The following is a 21,765-nucleotide window of genomic DNA, read 5'->3' as shown; positions in this document are numbered from 1 at the left end:
AAGTTGCTTACAATTACATGCTCTATCTGAATCATGAAAGAAAAAATTTGGGTTCAGTGTCCCTTTAAGTAAGAAATTTCAGCGCTGGAAAAAGTGTTGTTCATCCATGTGTTAAATGCATAATTGCTCTAGTATGGGTTACACAATGGTTTTTATTACTTTCATTCAAATAATTTATACTATTTTACTATACAACCATCTGATGTTATCTTTTTAAGTAAATGCATTTTTTTTTCTTGACTTCTATATTTTTATATATATTTTTTTACATTTATTTATTTTTAATCAGAAATAACTGTGAGTTGGGTAAGTTCCCAGAGAACAAAGCTCCTGACGTATTTGAGTTAGAAGACTGATTCAAAGCAGATATGTAAACTATTTGTTTAAGAAACTTAAACAATTTGTGCAATGAGGAAGTGTAGTGAGGTGCGATGTGTGATTTAAAATGCTCATGCTTAAAATATCAGTAGTACGTTTACAAAAAAGACACAAATGATATTGTGCAGCCTGCCATGTTTTGTGGAGCGCCTTATCACCTTTGCCCCCGTAATAATGCTGCCAAGTTGTAATGTTCACACAGTTGTGTATCTGCTAATGAGATTAAAGGGACAGGAAACCCCAACATTTTATTTTATGATTTAGATAGAACATACAATTTTAAACATCTTTCCAATTTGGTTCTATTGTCAAATTTACTTCATTCTCTTGTTATCCTTTGCTGAAAGAACAGCATTGCACTACTGGCAGCTAGCTGAAAACATCTAGTTAGCCAATCACAAGAGACAAATGTGTGCAGGCACCAATCAGCAGCTAGCTCCCACTAGTGTAGAATATGTGCATATTTATTTTCAAAAAGGGATACCAAGAGACCGAAGCGTATCTTAAAATCACATGCTCTTTCTAATTCATGCAAGTTTAATTTTGACTTTCCTATCCCTTTAATGAAAAAGTGATTTAGCAAATACTTTTGTTTTAGCTCTAGTTGTACAGAGTTGATGGCGTCATAATAGCTGGTATATCTTTATACTGAACCCTATTTAAAGGGACAGTGTATGCTTATATTGTTTTCATTTTTATGTGTTCCCAATTATCCATACTACTGGAGTGTATTAAATTGTTTACAAATAGTTCCTTTATCTCTATTTTCTCATTTGAAATAGCTGATTTGCCTATTGTATCCCCACCCATACCGAACAGTTCTGATCTTGAGTTCCGGTTACAAAAAAAACAAAAAAAATGTAAACAAAAAGCTTTAGATAAAATAATGCTCTCGGTGGGGGTCTGTAGCAGAGCGGTACTACAATGTTCGATTTCCATTGTTCTCTCTAAGAACTGGCCTTTGTGTAAACAGTAAGGAGGACTTTGTGTAAATAATTAGACAGATAAGATGATGAGATATTATCTCCCTGCAAGATCTGCCCACTCTATTGGGCTGTGGTTTCATTTAGCAGAATCAGTTATTTCATATACAAAATTATACCTAAATGAGCAATTCCCCTATACACTCAAGTCAAAATTAAACTTTCATTATTCAGATAGAGCATGCAATTTTAAACAACTTTAAAATTTACTTCCATTAACAAAATGTGCACAGTCATTTTATATTTAAATTTTTTGAGTCACCAGCTCTTACTGAGCATGTGCAAAAATTCACAGAATAAATGTTTATGCATTTGAAATTGACTGATGACTGTCACATGGTACATGTATGCATTTGTGATTGGTAGATGGCTGTCACATGGTACATGGGAGTCGAAATAGACATAACGTTTAAAATTGTCAGAAAAAAAATCCACTACTCATTTGAAGTTCAGACAAAGTGCTATTGCATTGTCTTGTTATCTTGCATTTGTTGATTATGAAAATCTACTGTGTTGACTGGTCCTTTAAGCAGAAAACAAGTGTACAGTATACTGTCCCTTTAACTTGCTCCTAAATTCTGTCCAAAATGTACTTAGGGTATTCTTACCAATGATATGAAGTTGTGCCAGATAACTGAGTTCACTTTTAAAACATGGGAAGGGACTAATAATGAAAATATGTTTTATTTGCCATAGAGTGATATGATGGAAAATATGCCCTTCTTGTTTATCAGCAGAGTTCCGTAAGTGCCATGTATTTTATAGTTAATAAATAGTCACTGTCCCTTTAACTGCAGATTGAACCTATCATTTATTAAAAAAAAAATCATGTGCTTGCACATACTGCTGTATTCATTTTATTTGGCTGGTAAAGACATCTGCCAAGGCTGTATTTAAGGCTGTATGTTGTATTCAACAAACATTATTTTCTTTTAACAGTCTGTTTCATTATTTTAATTAAAAAACACTAAGCAGTGGGTTATACTTAATAAAAACATTGAAATATAAGGATTTTTTTTGTTTAATAATTTTTATTGAGGTAAAGAATAAAACAGTACAGAATAGTCACTTACATAAGCCCTCAACCTGTAAGGGCAAATAATAGTAATATACAGTATTGCACATTAATCAAGCATTACCACAATATTATACAGCATAAATGAAAACTTGCAATTCAATCCCTAGAGGAAGCAAAAAAGACTAAGAGTCAAAGAAAATTCTAGTATTGAAGTGCTACCTATGTGGCTTGTAAAAACTAAAAATTAACCTCAGATTTTCAAATTAACATATAGGGCCACTTTTGAACCCTTGCATCTATAATTTCCTACATATATGTAAGGTTGTCATGTATGTAACAAATAGGGCCTTATAATATAAGTAAAAAAAGCAGAGTAAACCTTAAACATCACACTTTGGCCTGCAATATAGGGACACTTTTGGACCCTTGGATTGGACAATGAATAAGAGAACATAAATATAAAATTCTTATACTCAGTATTACAAACGATATAAATATATAATTAAACTATTAACTTAGGGAGCAAGAACTATTAGCCAACCACAGTGTACCCATGCACTGATGTGTAGGGATCCGTGATACTTTAACTGAACTATATATACAATATATACCTCCACACACATATATATATATACATGTATACATCCATATTCGTGGGGCCACATGCTAAGAGAGGACGTGATAATATAAGCAATACTTAAAGGGACAGTCAACCATAGAATTGTTATTGTTTTAAAAGATAGATAATCCCTTTATTACTCATTCCCCAGTTTTGCATAACCAATCAGCCAATTGGATCGAACTTGAATCTGATTGGCTGATTCAATCAGCCAATCAGATTTTTCTACCTTAATTCCGATTGGCTGATAGAATCCTATCAGCCAATCGGAATTCGGCGGACGCCATCTTGGATGACGGCATTTAAAGGAACCTCATTCGTCGGGAAGTCGTTGTGCCGGAAGGATGCTCCGCGGCGGAGGAGCGAAGTAAGAAGATTGAAGATGCCGATTTGCTTGAAGACGTCGCTGATGGAAGAAGACTCTCTGCCGCTTGCTTCAAGACATCGCCCGGATGGAAGAAGACTCTCTGCCGCTTGCTGGAACACATCGCCTGGATCGGTTCGGCCCGGCTGGGTGAATACAAGGTAGGGAGATCTTCTGGGGGGTAGTGTTAGGTTTATTTAAGGGGGGTTTGGGTTAGATTAGGGGTATGTGGGTGGTGGGTTGTAATGTTGGGGGGTGGTATTGTGGGTTTTTTTGCAGGCAAAAGAGCAGTTTTCTTTGGGGCATGCCCCCACAAAAGGCCCTTTTAAGGGCTGGTAAGGTAAAAGAGCTTTGAACTTTTTTTAATTTAGAATAGGGTAGGGAATTTTTTTTATTTTGGGGGTTTATTATTTTATTAGGGGGCTTAGAATAGGTGTAATTAGCTTAAAAATCTTGTAATCTTTTTTTTATTTTTTGTAATTTAGTGTTGTTTTTTTTTTGTAATTTAGTTTAGTTTATTTAATTGTATTTTTAGATAGATATTTGTAGTTTATTTAATTTATTGATAGTGTAGGTGTATTTGTAACTTAGGTTAGGATTTATTTTACAGGTAATTGGGTAATTATTTTAACTAGGTAGCTATTAAATAGTTAATAACTATTTAATAGCTATTATACCTAGTTAAAATAATTAACAATTTACCTGTAAAATAAATATAAACCCTAACATAGCTATAATGTAATTATTAATTATATTGTAGCTATCTTAGGGTTTATTTTCTAGGTAAGTATTTAGATTTAAATAGGAATATTTTAATTAATAATATTAATATTAGATTTATTTTAATAAGAGTTTAGTTAGGATGTTAGAGTTAGATAGGGTTATTATACTTAATATATATATAATTATAATAACGATATTAACTATATGAACCCTAATATAATTAGGGTTAATATAGTTAATATATATAATATAATAACTATATTAACTATATTAACCCTAATATAATTAGGGTTAATATAGTTAATATAGCTGGCGGCGGTGTAGGGGGATTAGATTAGGGGTTAATACATTTATTATAGGTGGCCGCGGTGTAGGGGGATGTAGATTGTAGGCAAAAGAGCAGTTTACTTTGTGACAAAGCCCTGCAAAAAGCCCTTTTAAGGGCTGGCAAAAGAGCTGTTACTTTGGGGCATGCCCCGCAAAAAGCCCTTTTAAGGGCTGGCAAAAGAGCTGTTACTTTGGGGCAATGCCACGCAAAAAGCCCTTTTCAGGGCTATTTGTAGGGTTAGACTTAGGTTTAGTGGTAGGGATAGTTTAGTATTTTAGGGGTTAAATAATTTAATATAGATGGCGGCGGGGTAGGGGGATTAGATTAGGGGTTAATAATTTTAAAATAGATAGCGGCGGGGTAGGGGCTCACTTTAGGGGGTAGGTAAGGTAGATGGCGGCGGTGTTAGGGGCTCACTTTAGGGGGTAGGTAAGGTAGATGGCGGCGGTGTTAGGGGCTCACTTTAGGGGGTTATAGATTTAATATAGCTGGCGGCGGTTTAGGGGTTAATAACTTTATTAGGTAGCGGCGGGCTCCGGGAGTGGTGGTTTAGGGGTTAATACATATTTTATTGTTAGGCTAGTGAGGGGGGATAGCGGATAGAGGGTTAGACGTGTCGGGCTATGTTAGGGAGGCGTGTTAGACTTGTCGGGCTATGTTAGGGAGGCGTGTTAGACAGTGCGGGTGATTTAGACTTTAGTCAGGTTTTGTAGGCGCCGGCAGTTTCTAACGTGCCACAAGTCACTGGCGACGCCAGAAATTTGTACTTGCGCAGATTTCTGGACATCGCTGGTTTGTCAGACTTATGGCACGTTAGCATCTGACGGCTCCATATATGGGATAGCTCGAGTTGCGAGCTGAAACTGCGGGCGACGCGGGTTCCCTCGCTTGTGCCGCAAACTAAGATCTATATCGGATCGCGCCCTTGATGATAAAAGTAAATTGGAAAGTTGATTAAAATTAAAAGTCCTATGTGAATAATGAAAGTTTAATTTATACTTGACTGTCCCTTTAACATCTAGTGCATAGCATAAGTCAGCGTAAGATTAGGCAAACCATTTGCGAGCAATATATTTTAGGGAGGATATAATAACAAATATAGATCTCGCCCTGTCTCGGCCGCTGACAGAGCAAAACTGGGGGATCAAGTAAAAGTTTAAATACTAGCGCATTATATTTATATATTTTGAAGTATTTACTTTGAAAGACTCTATTTCCCCTACTTTTCAAAAATAGAACAAATACGGTTAATATATTAGGCACCCACAAATATATGTCAACATGGAAATAAGTTAAGATGTAACTTAGCATTTAGAGACATTGATACTTGGGGTGGCATAATCTTCTCATATAGCTAGATCTATAGCCATAAGGCAGCAATGGGTATCATATTTAAACAGGGTATTTAGCTACAAGAAATGTGATTGGCATAATAAATGATCTGAAAAATTCTCCTATCTAGTATATCAGGGAGAACAGTATATGGTAAAAAATATAGGGCCGACATACCAATATAAATATTAACATCTGCACTATCCAGCTAACAGCATGTGTACATAAAGCAGTAACTCTCTTTATCCCACACGCTACCCAGCAGTAAATAAACACCAAAAGACAGATTGTCCCCAAGGATGTTAGTACCTTCCCATATCAAGCACTGCAAACAAATATGTAAGATCAATGACGTATAATAGGGTAAAATGAGCAATGTCCTATCTGGGCAATAAACTTGCGAAGTATGAAAACACTAAGATAGGAAGCAGCATGTAAACAAGTCTCTCAAATTTTCAAACAAAACATCATCATAATAAGAGACTCTATAAACAGTGCAAAACACTAACAGTGTTTACATGAGCAACAACAAAATAGTCTCAAGCCTCGGAGAGGCAGGGGAGAGGTCTCTGAAACAGGTTCAAACCGTCTCTTCTGTCAAGCAATTCACCTCAAACCTGAGCGTCTCGAAGCCTATAGAAAGTAAAAAGTTCTTAACCAATCCCGGATCTCTCATATTCTATGGCGGCATCCCACTGCTGGAGTTCACATGGCCTAGTGACAAATACAGCTGAAGCAGATGAGGGAACTGTCTGCGAACAGCAGACTCCATCCGTAAGTGCATGCCCTATGTGAAACACATAGAGGGACCTCTCAGATATCCACTCACCCCCATTTATCTGCCTAGATAATGATACAGTGGAAGCTTGAGTCCATAGCAAGGGAGACAGGCCATCTTGATGCAAACTGTTGAGTGAAATGAGTGATCAGGCTTGAAACGGATTGTTCCCAGTTCACCACGGCTTCCATTTTGCGCTGCAATGTCGTTCCTGTTCTTCTGACGATAGCTCAGTAACTTTAGTAATGCTTTATCTCTCAATGAAGTCCCTATTCCGGAAAAGACATAAAGTGGCCATCAATATCCGATATTATAACGTTCCCTAATTTGTCATACTTCAGTACAAATGACTGGATGTTCTGAGTATTCAGGATACTGGGGGGGTAGATGTAGCTCTAAGCCGTGATCAGTCCTCCACTGCGCACCACATCTATTTCAGGCTGCTGGGCTGAAAACTGATATAAAAATAATGTAGATCAGCTCCATAGGTATTCACTATCAACAAGTCCTCGAAAGAATACTAGATTAGTAGTATAAGGTGAAGTAAACAGTGGTTTTATCTTCTCCTTCAAGCAGCCAGAATCATGAAGCAGCCATCTTGGCCGATGGTTGGAAATATAAGGATTTAAACTTTTTATTTTTTATTAGTTTGTGCACAGTCTTTTACTTCCTATCACAACCCCACAAGGGGACTGTGGTCTCTACATTTAAGCATATGAAAAGCATATTTAGCTTGATGTCATAAATCTTCTAGAGCCACTTAAGCTGGCCTTCTCTTGCATTCACTGAACAGTAACAGGAAGTCATTTTATTGCCCATGCTCAGTAAAGGACATAATGCAACTTGAGTTAAGTTATCAACATATCCCTCATCTCCCTGAGGGCAGTGGTTACAACAAATAAGTTGTTTGCTGCTTTTTCAAAACAATCTGTTTATTTTTATGTTTACTTTGATGTAACACATTTTTTTTCTAAAGGACCACTATTTAAATATATATTTAAATCTGTTTAACACATTTAAAAAAAACATAACTTGAAAAAAATAATCAGCTTTCTGGGTATCTTTAATTCCGGGATTACTGTGACATAATTCACAGTAATATTGAAAGAACTTTCATATTGTTTGTTAGTACTCGCCACAGCCCACAAAATACTAAATTTCACTGTAGGAACCACACAGATTGTCGGCTTTAGAAGCAAAAGCAACATGCTGTCTGCCTGCCTATTTTATTCACAGTTTGAACATTATTGCTTATAGAAATATCATTTTAAGATGATTTAAACCAGAAGTCAGCTCATTTTTTTTTAAAGGACCAGTAACTACAGTAGATTTGCATAATCACCAAATACATGATAAAAAGACAATGCAATACCACATAGGGGCATATTTAACAATGTGCGAGCGGACATGATACGAAGTAGCGTATCATGTCTGCTGCACATTGCTGCCCATCGATAAATGCCGACAGCATATGCAATGCCGCCCCCTGCAGATTCGCAGCCAATCAACCACTAGCAGGGGGTGTCAATCAACCCGATCGTATTCAATCAGGTTGATTTCTGTCCGCTGCCTCAGAGCAGGCGGACAAGTTATGGAGCAGCGGTCTTTAGACCGCTGCTTCATAAGTTCTTGATAACTTCGGTTTCCTGAGGGCTCGCCGGAAACAAGGGGCCTCAAGCTCCATACGGAGCTTGATAAATATGCCCCTTAGTCTGAATTTCAAATGAGTAGATTTTTTTCTGACAAATTTCAAAGTTATGTCTATTTTCACTCCTCCTGTATCATGTGACAGCCATCAGCCAATCACACATATATGTATAGTATATTCTGTGAATTCTTGCACATGCTCAGTAGGAGCTGGTGACTCAAACATTGTAAGTAAATATAAATAGACTGTGCACATTTTATTAATGGAAATACATTGGAAAGTTGTTTAAAATTGCATGCTCTATCTGAATCATGAAAGTTTAATTTTCACTTGAGTTTCCCTTTAATGGATGGGCGAATGTATTTATATTCGAATGTTAGAACAAATGTTATTGTAGAAATTCGATTTACATAATCGAATGTTGATAAGAATGAATATTCTTTAAAATTCTATAATCGAATGTTATTTACAGTTTTCAAATGTCACTTTTGAATTCGAATGTCACTTTTCACAGTATTAGACTAGAAATACTATTTCGAGATTGAAATTGAATGTGATATAAAATACATAGCTAAACATTCTATAATTCGAACGAATATTTTGGAATGTTATTGAAAAAATTTTGAAAATGAAAATTCAAAAATAGAATGTTAGGATTTTGATTCGAATGAATGTATCGAAATTCGTTTTAAATTTCAAATTTTAGAACATACAATTTTAAACAACTTTCCAATTTAATTCTATTATCAAATTTTCTTCATTCTCTTGTTATCCATTGCTGAAGGGACAGCATTGCACTACTGACTAGGAAGCTGAAAATATCTATTTAGCCAATCACAAGAGACAAATGTGTGCAGGCACCAATTAGCAGCAGCTCCCAATAGTGTATGATATGTGCATATTCATTTTTTAACAAGGGATACTAAAAGAACAAAGCACATTTGAAAATAGAAGTGAATTTAAAAGTGTCTTAAAATGACATGCTCCATCTGAATCATGCAAGTTTAATTTTGACTTTCCTATCCCTTTAAAGGAGCATACAAGTGCAAAAAGAAAATGCTCTGTTATGTTAGAACATTTATTTATTGTGATGTGCTATTGCCTGCAAAGGTGTTAAACTCATCGTTAAAGCAAGCTTCAGAGCAGCAATTCACTACTGGGAGCTAGCTAGCAGGAGACATATGTATGTAGCCTTCTAAAACATCAGTTAGATCCCATTAGTGCATTGCTACAACTGAGCCTATGTATGATTGTTTTTCTACAAAGGATACCAGGAGAACAAAGTACATTTAGTAATAAAAGTACATAAAAATTTAAAGGGACGGTGTATCCTAATTTTTGTCTCCCCCTTACTTTGTTCTAAATTATCCATTTTACCTGCTGGAGTATATTAAAGGGGCAGTAAACCTAGAAAATAATGTTATATAATTCTGCACATAGCCAAACTTTATGCAACATAATATTGCCTCTGAAATTTGATTAAAAAAAGAGGGTTTTTCAGACCGCGGCTCTTGCTCTACTGAGCGGGTCTGGTTTTCCCCCTGAGCGCATCTGGGCAGTTGTCTATTCACAGCCCGGCCCGATCGCGCCATTACACTCAATGTAGCTCGCTCCCGTTATCAGACAGAGCAGTAGCGAGCTGCATTAAGTGTAATGGCGCAATCGGGCCGGGCTGTGACTAGACAGCTGCCCAGATGCGCTCAGGGGGAAAACCAGACCCACTCAGTAGAGCAAGAGCGGTGGTCTGAAAACCCCTCTTTTTTAATCAAATTTCATAAGCAATATTATGTTGCATAAAGTTGCATAACATTATTTTCTAGGTTTACTGCCCCTTTAAATTTTTTCGCTAATTTACCTTTATTTCAGCATTTAAAATAACTGATTTTGCATGTGGTATCTCTACCTATACTGAAAGTTTCTATAACTAAGTATTGGCTATAAAATAGCTATGTAAAGATAGCCATCAGAAATTTTTTGGGTACAGTGTCCCTTTAACCTTTTAACAACCATCTAAAAGCTGACAGATTCCCTTTAACCTTTTGGTTGCCAAAGAGGGCTAAGCATTCGATCTAAAAACCAAGGGGATAAACCACATGGGCGAAACTGGTCATCCAGCATGGAAGTTTATGTTACAGCAGATCAGACATCTGAATTCATATTTGTAGATGCAAATGGAAAAAGACAATTTGGGATCTGATCTTGGGTTAACAGCACTGCAGCCGTGTAATGTATTGTGATGTAATCATGAGACTGTTAAAGGGACACTGAACCCAATTTTTTTTCTTTCATGCTTCAGAAAGAACAGGCAATTTTAAGCAACTTTCAAATTTACTCCTATTATCAATTTTTCTTCGTTCTCTTGGTATCATTATTTGAAAAAGAAGGAATGTAAGCGTAGCTAAGGCTAAAGTTACCCACCAATCAGCAAGCACTATCCATGGTGCTGAACCAAAATTTGGTCGGCTCGTAAGCTTACATTTCTGCTTTTGCAAATAAGATACCAAGAGAACAAAGAAAAATTGATTATGGGGTAAATTAGAAAGTTGCTTAAAAGTGCATGCTGTATCTGAATCATGAAAGAAAACATTTGGGCTCAGTATCCCTTTAATAACTTCTCTGTCTGTAATATTGCTAAGATGCTGAGTAACAGGAAAACAATTCTTTTGTGATGGTTGAGGAGATAAGACAGGTTCCAGGTCAAAGAACACAACCTCTGCTAAATATTGCAGATTCCAACTAAGGTTTATAGTCTATTCAGTGACCCTAGACAAGCGGAATCATTAAGAGCTGTATTAGTTTCCTTTGACCCAAATGAACCTTCTAAAGTCTTAAAAACAATGTATTTTACTGTATATTTTTTATATGGCATTAAAATGAGTATATGGTGAAACCTAAAGCTATTGTTTACGCGTTTGCTATACACACGTATTTTTACTGGCATTACACCAATCTTCTTTAGTACCACAATATGATGTTTTCATTTACACTTAATCGACAACAATAAACTGAATATTGCAGTGCCCAATATTTAGTTTACTGAAATAAACTAAGGAATAGTTTTCACTGTGGACAAATTTATAGCAAAATACATTGTTTTCCTAATTTAGATAACTAAATGTTCTCATAAAAATGTTTTTTTGTTATATAAAACCCGGACTTTTATATGCATCAAAGAAAATGTGGGTTTTCTGTTTTTTTTTAAGAAGAAATATTCTTTTTAGGATAGAGTCAGAAAAAAAAATTGAAAATGCAAAAATTAAGGGTTCGATTACAAGTGGAGCGCTAAATTATCACTCGCCTGGAAACGAGCAAACGAGCGGGCGAGCGATAATTAACCAGCCATTAAAAGTGGCTGATTATTAGCGCTCAGAAAATTAACCAGAGATCCAATCTGGTTAATTTTTTAAAAGTGCCCCAAACGCCCTCAAAATAGGGGGCATTATAGTTTTTTATTTAAAAATAAAATAAAAAAGTTGGTGGAAGTGGGGTGTTAGAAAAAAAAAAGAGCACCGAAAAGTGCCTTTACATTGCGATCTATGGGAACTGTGTGTTCCCAGTAAATATATATGACTTTATATTTAGAAAAAAACTACAATTCCCTCTTAATTTGAGGGCATTTGGTGCACTTTTAGAAAATTAACCAGAAATCGGATCTCTGGTTAATTTTCTGAGCACTAATTGCTACCGCGAGCTTGCAGTAGCAATAACCAGCCACTCATAATGGCTGGTTATTTATCACGTTCCCGCAAACTGGCAAATTGCCCATTTGCTGGCGTGCGATAAATTTGCATGTTAGAAAAATTTGCATGTTAGGGGTGTTAGAAAAAAAAAAAGAGCACCGAAAAGTGCCTTTACATTGCGATCTATGGGAACTGTGTGTTCCCAGTAAATATATATGACTTTATATTTAGAAAAAAACTACAATTCCCTCTTAATTTGAGGGCATTTGGTGCACTTTTAGAAAATTAACCAGAAATCGGATCTCTGGTTAATTTTCTGAGCACTAATTGCTACCGCGAGCTTGCAGTAGCAATAACCAGCCACTCATAATGGCTGGTTATTTATCACGTTCCCGCAAACTGGCAAATTTGCCCATTTGCGGGCGGGCGTGCGATAAATTTGCATTCCATTTGTAATATAGGCCTAAGTTGGGTAAATCACATCAAGCACCAGTACAATAAGCACTGGCGCCCCTCAAGGACGTGTGTTCTCCCCACTACTCTGCTCCCTTTACACAAATTATTGCTTCTCATCTGACCCCACTGTACACTTCTGAAGTTGGCAGATGACACCACTGTCATTAGCCTCATTGAAAATGGAGATAAGTCTGATAACAGAAATGAAGTTCCTCTGTTTTCTGTCTGTTACAGTAAAGACAACTTGGAGCTAAACAGTGGAGATGATAGTGGACTTCAGAAGGAACACAACATTCACCATACTGAATAGTACTGTAGCCGCTGTAGATTCCTTCAGGTTCTTTGGCTTTACCATCTTATGAGACCAAAAATAGAAGCCTCCAATTCTGTGCTGAAAAAGGCCCAACAGAGGCTGTATTTTCTTTGCCAATCGTAGAAGTTCAATCTGTCACAGGAGATGCTGACTTAGTTTTACACAGCTGTAATCCATTCTGTGCACTTCTCTAATTGTCTGGTTTGGATCGGCTACCAAATCTGATATTAGAAGATTACAGTGAACAGTTTGTGCTGCTGAGAGGATTATTGGTGTTCCCCTGCCCCCCCCCCCCCCCACAATGAGAAAGAGGACTAACAAAATCATTAGTGACTCCTTCCATCCTGGCCACAACATCTTTGAATTGTAGCCTTCTGGTAGGTGTCTGCGCTGAGTACTAGAACATCTAGATATAGGAGCAGTTTTTTTCCACAGACCTTATGAACAATTAGTCTGCCTCTATGGTTCTTCACAATGGAACACTAGCATTGCTAGTACAATCCTTACTTTTAGTGCAGTTCTCTATGGTAATACAGTCTCTTGTATATATAAGTGTACTAACTCCCAGATAATTATTCTGTCTTAGTAACTGTTTATATTGTACATTGGATCTCTTTTATTTATGTATCTGCTGTGATCTTGTATGTATTACATGGAAGCTCATTCACCAAGACAAATTCCTTGTGTGTGCATGCAGACCTGGCAATAAAACTATTCTAATTCTGATTAACAATGTCAATTCTACCAGACAGAATTGACATTATCTCTATTATCTCGAGTTTACTATGTCACATTGGTTTTTAAGCAGAAATCTTGGGAAGGCTGCTGCCATATTTGTTAATGACATTTGTAATGCATTGGTGACAGCTTTCCAAAATGGCTGCTGGCAGAAAGCCATGACGCTTTCCTGTATCCACAGCATTATGAAGTGTAGTGTCACTTCCATCTACAGGTGGTAATCGTTAAAGGGAAAATAAACAGCTTGTAATTACAAGAAATTTCTGTTGTGTTGCTATAGAATAACATATCAGCCATTCTTATTGTTTTTTTTAAAACAAATGAACATGCTGTTTACTGCAGCTGTTTCAATTGCCAAACTCCACTCACCATTTGCCTTATTTGTGGCCTTTAGTCTGCAGACAACAAGGCTAGCCACTGTCATAACGTTTGTATAAAGCAAACTGTTTTGCAGATGTTAACTGATAAAGCTAGTTAGGGACAGATATGTAGCAGAGTTAATCTTGAGAAGTCAGCAGGGTGCATTTGAAGTCATGAGAATTAGAAACTGCTCAATTTTCAGAGCCAAATTACATTAAAAGGGGACAAAAATAGAAACTAAATTTATTGCAAAGTTGTTTCATTGTACATAACTAAACATTAACTAAGCAGTTTGGGGGATTTAAAAGATTATTTTTAGTTTATGTAAATTACACTAATATGACTACAATTTACAAATAAAAAATTCATCTGTAGAGAAAGAGGACCAAATGACTTTAAAGGAATAGTCTAGTCAAAATTAAACTTTCATGATTTAGATAGAGCATGCAATTTTAAGTAACTTTCAAATTTACTCCTATAAGCATTTTTTATTTGTTCTCTTGCTATCTTTATTTGAAAAAGCAAGAATGTAAGCATAGGACCCAGCTCATTTTTGGTTCAGCACCTGGGTAGCACTTTCTGATTGGTGTCTAAATGTAGCCACCAATCAGCAAGCGCTATCCAGGAACTGAACCAAAAATGGGCAAGCTACTAAGCATAAATTCAAATATAGATATCAAGAGAACAAAGAAAAATGGAAAATAGGAGTAAGTTAGAAAGTTGCTTAAAATTGTATGCTCTATCTGTATCATGAAAGTTAAATTTTTACTAGACTATTCCTTTAACTAAATGAGTGTCAATAAGCTATTTAAGTTCAGCTCTTAAAGGGACATATTACTTTAATATTTTATATAATTTATATCATTGATGGACAACTTTCTATAACAAGGGGGCTACTGATCAATATTTTAGAAGCCTTAAGGGCCATATATAAATATGTGGCTATTAAACACACAAATAATAATAATATTTTTCCTAAAAATATCCAGTGGCACAGGGCAAGAATTAAGTAAGGTTTCAGGGTACCCTGTCTGCTTTCTACCCTAAAGAGGGCTAATTTGAGTTGTGGCCATCTTGTTTGCCTACTCACCAAAAGTCCCCAAAGGGTGCATTTCTTTTTTTCCTGGGGCCACAAAAATTAGCACACATTTTTAGTTCTGCTTTCTTGAGGGCCACAAAAGATAGTGCAGAAGGCCACATGTGACCCATGGGCTGCCAGTTGGTCATCCCTGGTGTATATATTAAAGGTACAGTAAAGTCAAAATTAAACTTTCATGACTCAGAAAGTGCACACAATTTTAAACAATTTCCAATTTACTTCCATTGTCTAAATGTGCGCAATATGTTTATATGCTCACTTTCTGAGGTACCATTTCATACAGAGCATGTGTAAAAATTCACATACAGTGTGTATTGAAAAGAATCACCCCCTTGAAAATAATCAAATTTTGTTGTTGTACAGCCTGAAATAAAGACAAGCACCGCTTTATGTTTATCCAGTTGTAATTACTCAGTGCAACATAGAATATCTAAGTGAAAGATATAACACCAACATGTCAGGCAAAAATAGACAATTCCAAAACAGAATCACTGAGTTGCAAAAAGGATCACCGCCTCCAAAAATTACTTGTAAACTCAATCAGGTGTAGCTAATCACCTTCTCAACAGCACACACAAAGCCATTTGACCTTCAACTGTGATCAGCAGTGGGCATATTGATTAGCTCAGCATGAAAAGAGCTTTCCTGGTGCATCTCAGTCCCTGGTAGTGCAACTGAAGCAAACAATCAACTATGGGTGGCAAGGCACTGTCAAAAGATCTCCGGGATAATGTTGTGAACAGGCACAAGTCAGGAGATGGATACAAGAAAATACCAAAGGCTTTATCAATGCCTAGAAGCAAAGTGAAGTCTATTATTAAGAAGTGGAAGGTTTCACAAATTCTCCACAAATGTGGCTTGTATGGGAGGGTTGCAAGAAACAAGCCACTCCTCAAGAAAGGCCATATGCAGTCACGACTGAGCTTTGCCATTACACACCTAGGAGATCACATGGAAAAAGGTGTTATTGTCAGGTGAGACTACGAGGCCCATTTATGAAGCTCCGAATGGAACTTGAGGGCCCGTGTTTCTGGCGAGCCTGCAGGCTCACCAGAAACAGCAGTTATGAAGCAGCGGTCTAAAGACCGCCGCTCCATAACGCTGTCCGCATTCAGCGAGCTCTGTCGGACCTGATCCACACTGTCGGATCAGGTCCGACAGACCTTTGTTAAATAGGCCTCTAAAATTGAATTATTGGCCTCAACACCAAACGATATGTCTGGAGGAAATCCAATACAGCTCACCATCCAAATAGCACCATACCTACAGTAAAGCATGGACATGGTAATATCCTGTTATGGGGGTGTTTCTCTGCAGCAGGCACTGGAGCACTTGTCAGGATAGATGGAATAATGGATGGGGGAAAATACCGTCAAATTCTTGAGGAAAATCTGCTGCCTTCTGCCAGGAAGTTGTCAATGGGAAGAAGGTTTACCTTCCAACATGACAATGACCCAAAGCACACAGCAAAAATGATCACGCAATGGTTGAAGGAGAAAAAGGTGAATTTCAGAGACCAGACTTAAACCCCACTGAATATCTGTGGCATGGCTATACAATTTAGCAGAAACAAATGTACTGCTGATTTGAAATTCAAACCAGGAGCTTTTGCATTGTCTTTTTATTATGCATATATTGATTATGCTATTCTCTCTGATTATGCTATTCTATGCTATTATGCTATTCTCTCCGTATTCAGCATTGCACCAGCAGCTCACAAGAGCTGCTGGTGCAACACCGCCCCCTGCAGACTCGCGGCCAATGGGCCTCCAGCAGGGAGGTGTTAATCAACCCGATCATACTCGATCGGGTTGAATTGTGGTGATTCCTGTCCGCCTGCTCAGAGCAGGCGGACAGGGTTATGGAGCAGCGGTCTTTACACCGCTGCTTCATAACTGCTGTTTCTGGCGAGTCTGAAAACTCGCCAGAAACACGGGCCCACAAGCTCCATACGGAGGATGATAAATGGGCCTCATTGTAATCTATTTTAAAACATTCTCTTTTAATATTCGTGTGCCTTTGTTTGCAGAGGAGAATAACGTTTTACTTTTTAAAATGGCTCTGTAAAATAGTCTCAAGAAAATTTTGTGTATTCACGTTTGTCTATAACAAAGAAAATATTTGCAAACAACAAACTAAGAAGTGGCATAAAAACTACAGTTTAGTCAATCTCTCCACAGAGAGTCCCATAACTTGATTGGCTGCCAAGTCTCCAAAACGAATCATGCAGTTTGGTGGGTGGTCCTAGGAACCTCATTTATATCACAAAAAAATATTTTTATTCCTCAAAAAATGTATCCATGTAAAAAAATAAATAAAAAGGAAAATAACTTATATTGGAACACATTAGTGTGTTAAAGATATGATAATCATTTTTATTTCCCTTTAAATCACAAAAAAAATCTCTTTTTTTTTAACTATAATTTTCTCTTCATTTCAGACTCTATAGGTGGGACCCTTCCAGCTACCTCCCATCGATGTCACCACAAACCGAAGCACAGCATGCCAATGCCACAATGTGGCACCCTAGTTATCAGCCCGCTCCTCTTCCACCCCCATGCCAAGGGATCGCAAATTATTATGGACACAACACAGAAAGCCGTGAAGAGGCAGGCTAGCTTCTGTAATGCCATTACCTTCAGTCACAGACCGATTGTCATCCATGAACAAGTCAGGCTTAAGGTAAGAACAGGCCATAAGTGTTTCACATTTGTTGAAAAATTCTGTGACTGTTCTCTGAACTTAATTGGTCAAATTCATTATTTCATTATATATTTATTACAAACAGAGATAAGGGAAGCATTGTTAAAGGGAAAATGAAAGTGCTCTACTGTATTAGAGCCTTTTATTATTGCACTTTTTGCTTGCCTATACCTATGTGTTTAACTCCTTGCTCAATATGCTTAGAGGGATATGGCTGCCTGCACCTCACTGACAAGGCCCAAAGGAGGCCAAAACGATCATCTGGGGTTACCAATACCCTTGTTCAGAGGAGAATTGCCTGGTATTTCATGGCTGGACTGACCTTGTTAGGTAGCATTAAACTAATAGACATAAGGAAAGTTCTCCTTTGTGAAAAGCATAATTTGGCTAAAAGCAGCTACCGCCATAGAACAAACCACTGAGCGGTTGTTCGTTCCTGGCAGGTTGCTTCCCTCTCTGTATGCATTTGACCTATGTGTTTAACCCCTGCAAATGTGCTAAACAAAGAGTTAACCCAGAGCAGCAATGCACTACTTGGACATAGGTGAGCTAATGACAAGTGGCATATATGTGCAGCCTCCAATCAGCAGCAAGCTCCCTGTAGTACATTGCTGTGCCTAAGCCTACCTAAGTATGCTTCTCTTCAAGGGATACCAAGATAACAAATCCAATTTGATAAAATAAGTAAATTGAAAAATCTATCTGACCCATGAAAGTTTCATTTTGGCTTGCATGCCCCTTTAAAATAAAATTTTACTATTATTGGTCATAATTTAGGAGACACCATGTACAGCAGGGGTGTCAAACTGGCAGCCCGCGGGCCTCATGCGGCCCTCGACCTAATTTTGTGTGGCCCACACCACCTCTATTGAAAATAAAAATTATAATATGCTTAATACTTAAAGAGAGAGAGTGCGCTTACTGTTAGGGATGCGCATACGTTAAAACCCCTCAGTCTTTAACGAGTAACATTGTTATTAAAACAGCTAGATAAGAGAGCTACCATTACAGAACTTAGGTTTCAGAGTCGCATGATTTTTGCAGCAAAAGTTCTATACTGAACATTGGCAATAAATTGATTGTTGATTGCTGCTAGCAGATAGGTGTCTCCTATCAACACTTCAAAGGTAAAACTGCTAATTTGCCTTCCTGTAGAGACCACAGCCTCCTTATGGGGTTGTGACAGGAAGTAATAGACCCTGCACAGATTTAAAAAAAAAAAGTAATAAAAGGTAAAATCATTTTATAATGATGAATAATACATATTGCAACTATTTATATTAAGTATAACCCACTGCTTAGTGCTTTTTGTATTACAACAATGAAACAGTGTTTTATATCCCTTTAAGGAAATATGAAACCCACAATTTGTGTTCATGATTAAGAAAGAGCATGCGATTTTAAATAACTTTCTAATTTACTTCTAACATTAATTTTCTTAGTTCTCTTGGTATCTTTTTTTGAAAAGCAGGAACGTATGCTTTGGAGCCAACCCATTTCCAGGGCACTATATGGCAGTAGTTTTGCAAGATTACTAGAGTGCAGCACTATTTCCTGCCATGTTGTGCTCCAGATGACTACCTAGGTATCTCTTTAACACAGAATATCATGGGAACAAAGTAAATGTGATAATAGAAGTAATTTGGAACTTTTTGCTTTGGCTTAATTTTCAAAAAATATTTTGGTTTTCATATCCTCAAATCCTCCTGTATTTGTTTGTCAAATTCTGTCTTGTCCCTTACAAATATTGTATCATTGTTTTACTTATATTAATTGTAGCCATGGAAAGCGCTGCAGAATATAGAGTAGAAAACCCTTTATCCAAATTGTTTGGGACCAGAAAAGGTTTGGATTTCAGAATAGTTTGGATTTTGGAATATTTGCATCTTTAAAATGGGACAGTTTTTTTAGAGGGGATGGAATCAAGTGTAAACAACATTATATGTAATTTAGGCAATATTTACATGTCATAATACAGCTTATACATGCAGCCTAAAGGTAGTTTTATATCATTTTTAATCATTTTGTATATATAGTACCCTCAGAAAGATAGGACAGTTATCAGAAAGGTGATATTTGTTGTTTTAAATAAATCTAAACTATTATTTGCATTTTAGAACACAAAAACTAAACCAAAGACACAGAGAAGATTGTGACTTACAAGTTGGGAAAAAGTATTTTATACATATACAGACATCCCAACCTGCAAAATTTCAGGGAGGTGGCTTCACCGGCAACTGTGCAAATCCCCCCCCCCCAAAAAAAAAAAAAGTGGTTTAATGTCCCTTTTTTTTGGCTTGACTAAGCTAAATATAGTATATGAGATTTAAGGTTAGCTACATATAATTAGCTTCCAACTTTAATTTGATCTAGACACATTTATTTTCCTATTTTTTTCAGATGTTGTACAACTGTAAGAAATTATGGGGTATCCCTGGAGTATAAAATAATTTAGAGATGTAGGAATACATAGATCTGTGGACTATTGTATGAGTGAGTGTGACTGATTGTAGGGTTAGTTTAAGGGTTTAGTTTAGTCATTCCCTCTTTGCCTTCCCCTATCATTGTATCTGCACCATACACGTGATACAGAAATACTTCCAGCCCTGGTAACGGGTATAAAGAAGCACCGAGCAGCGCACACTCACTTTCCCAGGGGTCACCGCGTTACAAACCGGTCACGGGCGCTCAGTCACGGCAGCTCAGCTCTGTGCTCGTCCCACGCGCTCCTCATTGGTGGGGAAACCGGCTTCAGTGCGTAACGTTCTGCTACCATGGAAACCCCCTTAGACACAACTCATGACGAAGTCACATGGGGTGCTACCCGATTTTGTGTGTGCCAATCAAATCTAATATAATTGACAATGATTGTGGGTGACATGATTTCCATCCTATCCCGGCACTGCCGACTTCCAGGATATTGTATTTAATTTTTGGGCATCAGGGAGACGCTATTACAATGCGGGAGACTCCCAGAACTTCCGGGAGAGTTGGGATGTCTGCATATTTATATATATATATATATATATCCAAAAATACCAGCACTCTCTATGCTATAAATGATAATGCCGGGGTGCACTCAAGCGTATCAGTAGAATAATCCTCCCTTGGATTATTCTATTTATATATACAGGTAGCCCTCAGTTTACACCGGGGTTAGGTTCCAGAAGGAATGGTTGTAAATCGAAACCGTTGTAAATTCAAACCCAGTTTATAATGTGAGTCAATGGGAAGTGAGGGAGATAGGTTCCAGGCCCCTCTCAAAATTGCCATAAGTTACACCTAATACATTATTTTTAAAGCTTTGAAATGAAGACTTTAAATGCTAGACAGCATTATAAACCTAATAAAATAATCGCACAACACAGAATATATAATTAAACTAAGTTAAATTAACAAAAACATTTGCTAAACAGCATTATAAACCTAATAAAATAATCACACAACACAGACTTCACTTGCATTTTTCTGCAACCAGTTCTTTCTATGCATTCCAATCTGGACTGAGATATAGCCAGGAAGAGCTTGTTCCTTTGAAATCTGCACGATAGCTCAGGTCTGGTTAAACTGATTAATTTCAGATTGCTTGGCTTTGCTGCAACACAAGCGGACAGCTCCACCTGCTGGCTATTTTAATAAATGCACTGCTTCTCAATGCTTTTCAATAGCAGTCACATGATTGGAAAAAAGGTTGTTATTCTGAAACGGTGTAAATTGAACCGTTGTAAAACGAGGGCCACCTGTGTATGTATATATATATATATTATTTTTTTTAAATATGAATTTGAAAGTTTGGATTTCAGAATAAGTTTTGATTTTGAAATTCTGTATTTGGGGATTTGTACCTGCATAATAATAATAATAATACCTTGGTTGTATCACTACTCATAAATATTCATAAAAAGTGCAGAGTGGCTGCGATTGAGCTGATATTGACTACATCTTTCTACCTGATCAAGCAATAACATAGGGTCAAGTTATTACCAAAACTTGAACTGAACGATTATTTGCGGCAGAAATATTCTGGCAGTTTTCTTTCATCAATCTGGTCAGCAGAATGACTTTGGATATGTTCATTTTCTTTTCTAAATTGGCATGAAGAAAGAAAACACATCTGTACTTTACTATTTTAAAACTTGCAAGTGAGGGGAAAAGTGATGTAGATAATTTATTTTGTGAGAGAAACTGCACTTTTAGACAGCTCGGAGTTCTGAAACTTCACGCCTGGCTTGCTTCATTTAAATA

The 21,765-nt window shown here is 37.0% G+C and overlaps 1 protein-coding gene across 1 annotated transcript in view; it reads left to right on the top strand.

Annotated features, from left to right (window-relative positions):
• Nucleotides 1-21,765, top strand: part of NEURL1 (neuralized E3 ubiquitin protein ligase 1) — a 245,146-nt gene that overhangs the window by 70,511 nt on the left and 152,870 nt on the right. The window contains exon 2 of the mRNA XM_053692440.1: nt 17,258-17,499. Coding sequence (XP_053548415.1) covers nt 17,258-17,499 — 242 coding nt within the window. The remainder of the gene's footprint in view (nt 1-17,257; nt 17,500-21,765) is intronic.

This window comes from Bombina bombina, chromosome 9 (assembly GCF_027579735.1).
Source record: "Bombina bombina isolate aBomBom1 chromosome 9, aBomBom1.pri, whole genome shotgun sequence".
NCBI lineage: Eukaryota > Metazoa > Chordata > Amphibia > Anura > Bombinatoridae > Bombina > Bombina bombina.
Note: the sequence above shows the minus strand (reverse complement) of the source record. Positions and strands in the feature narration are given on the sequence as shown.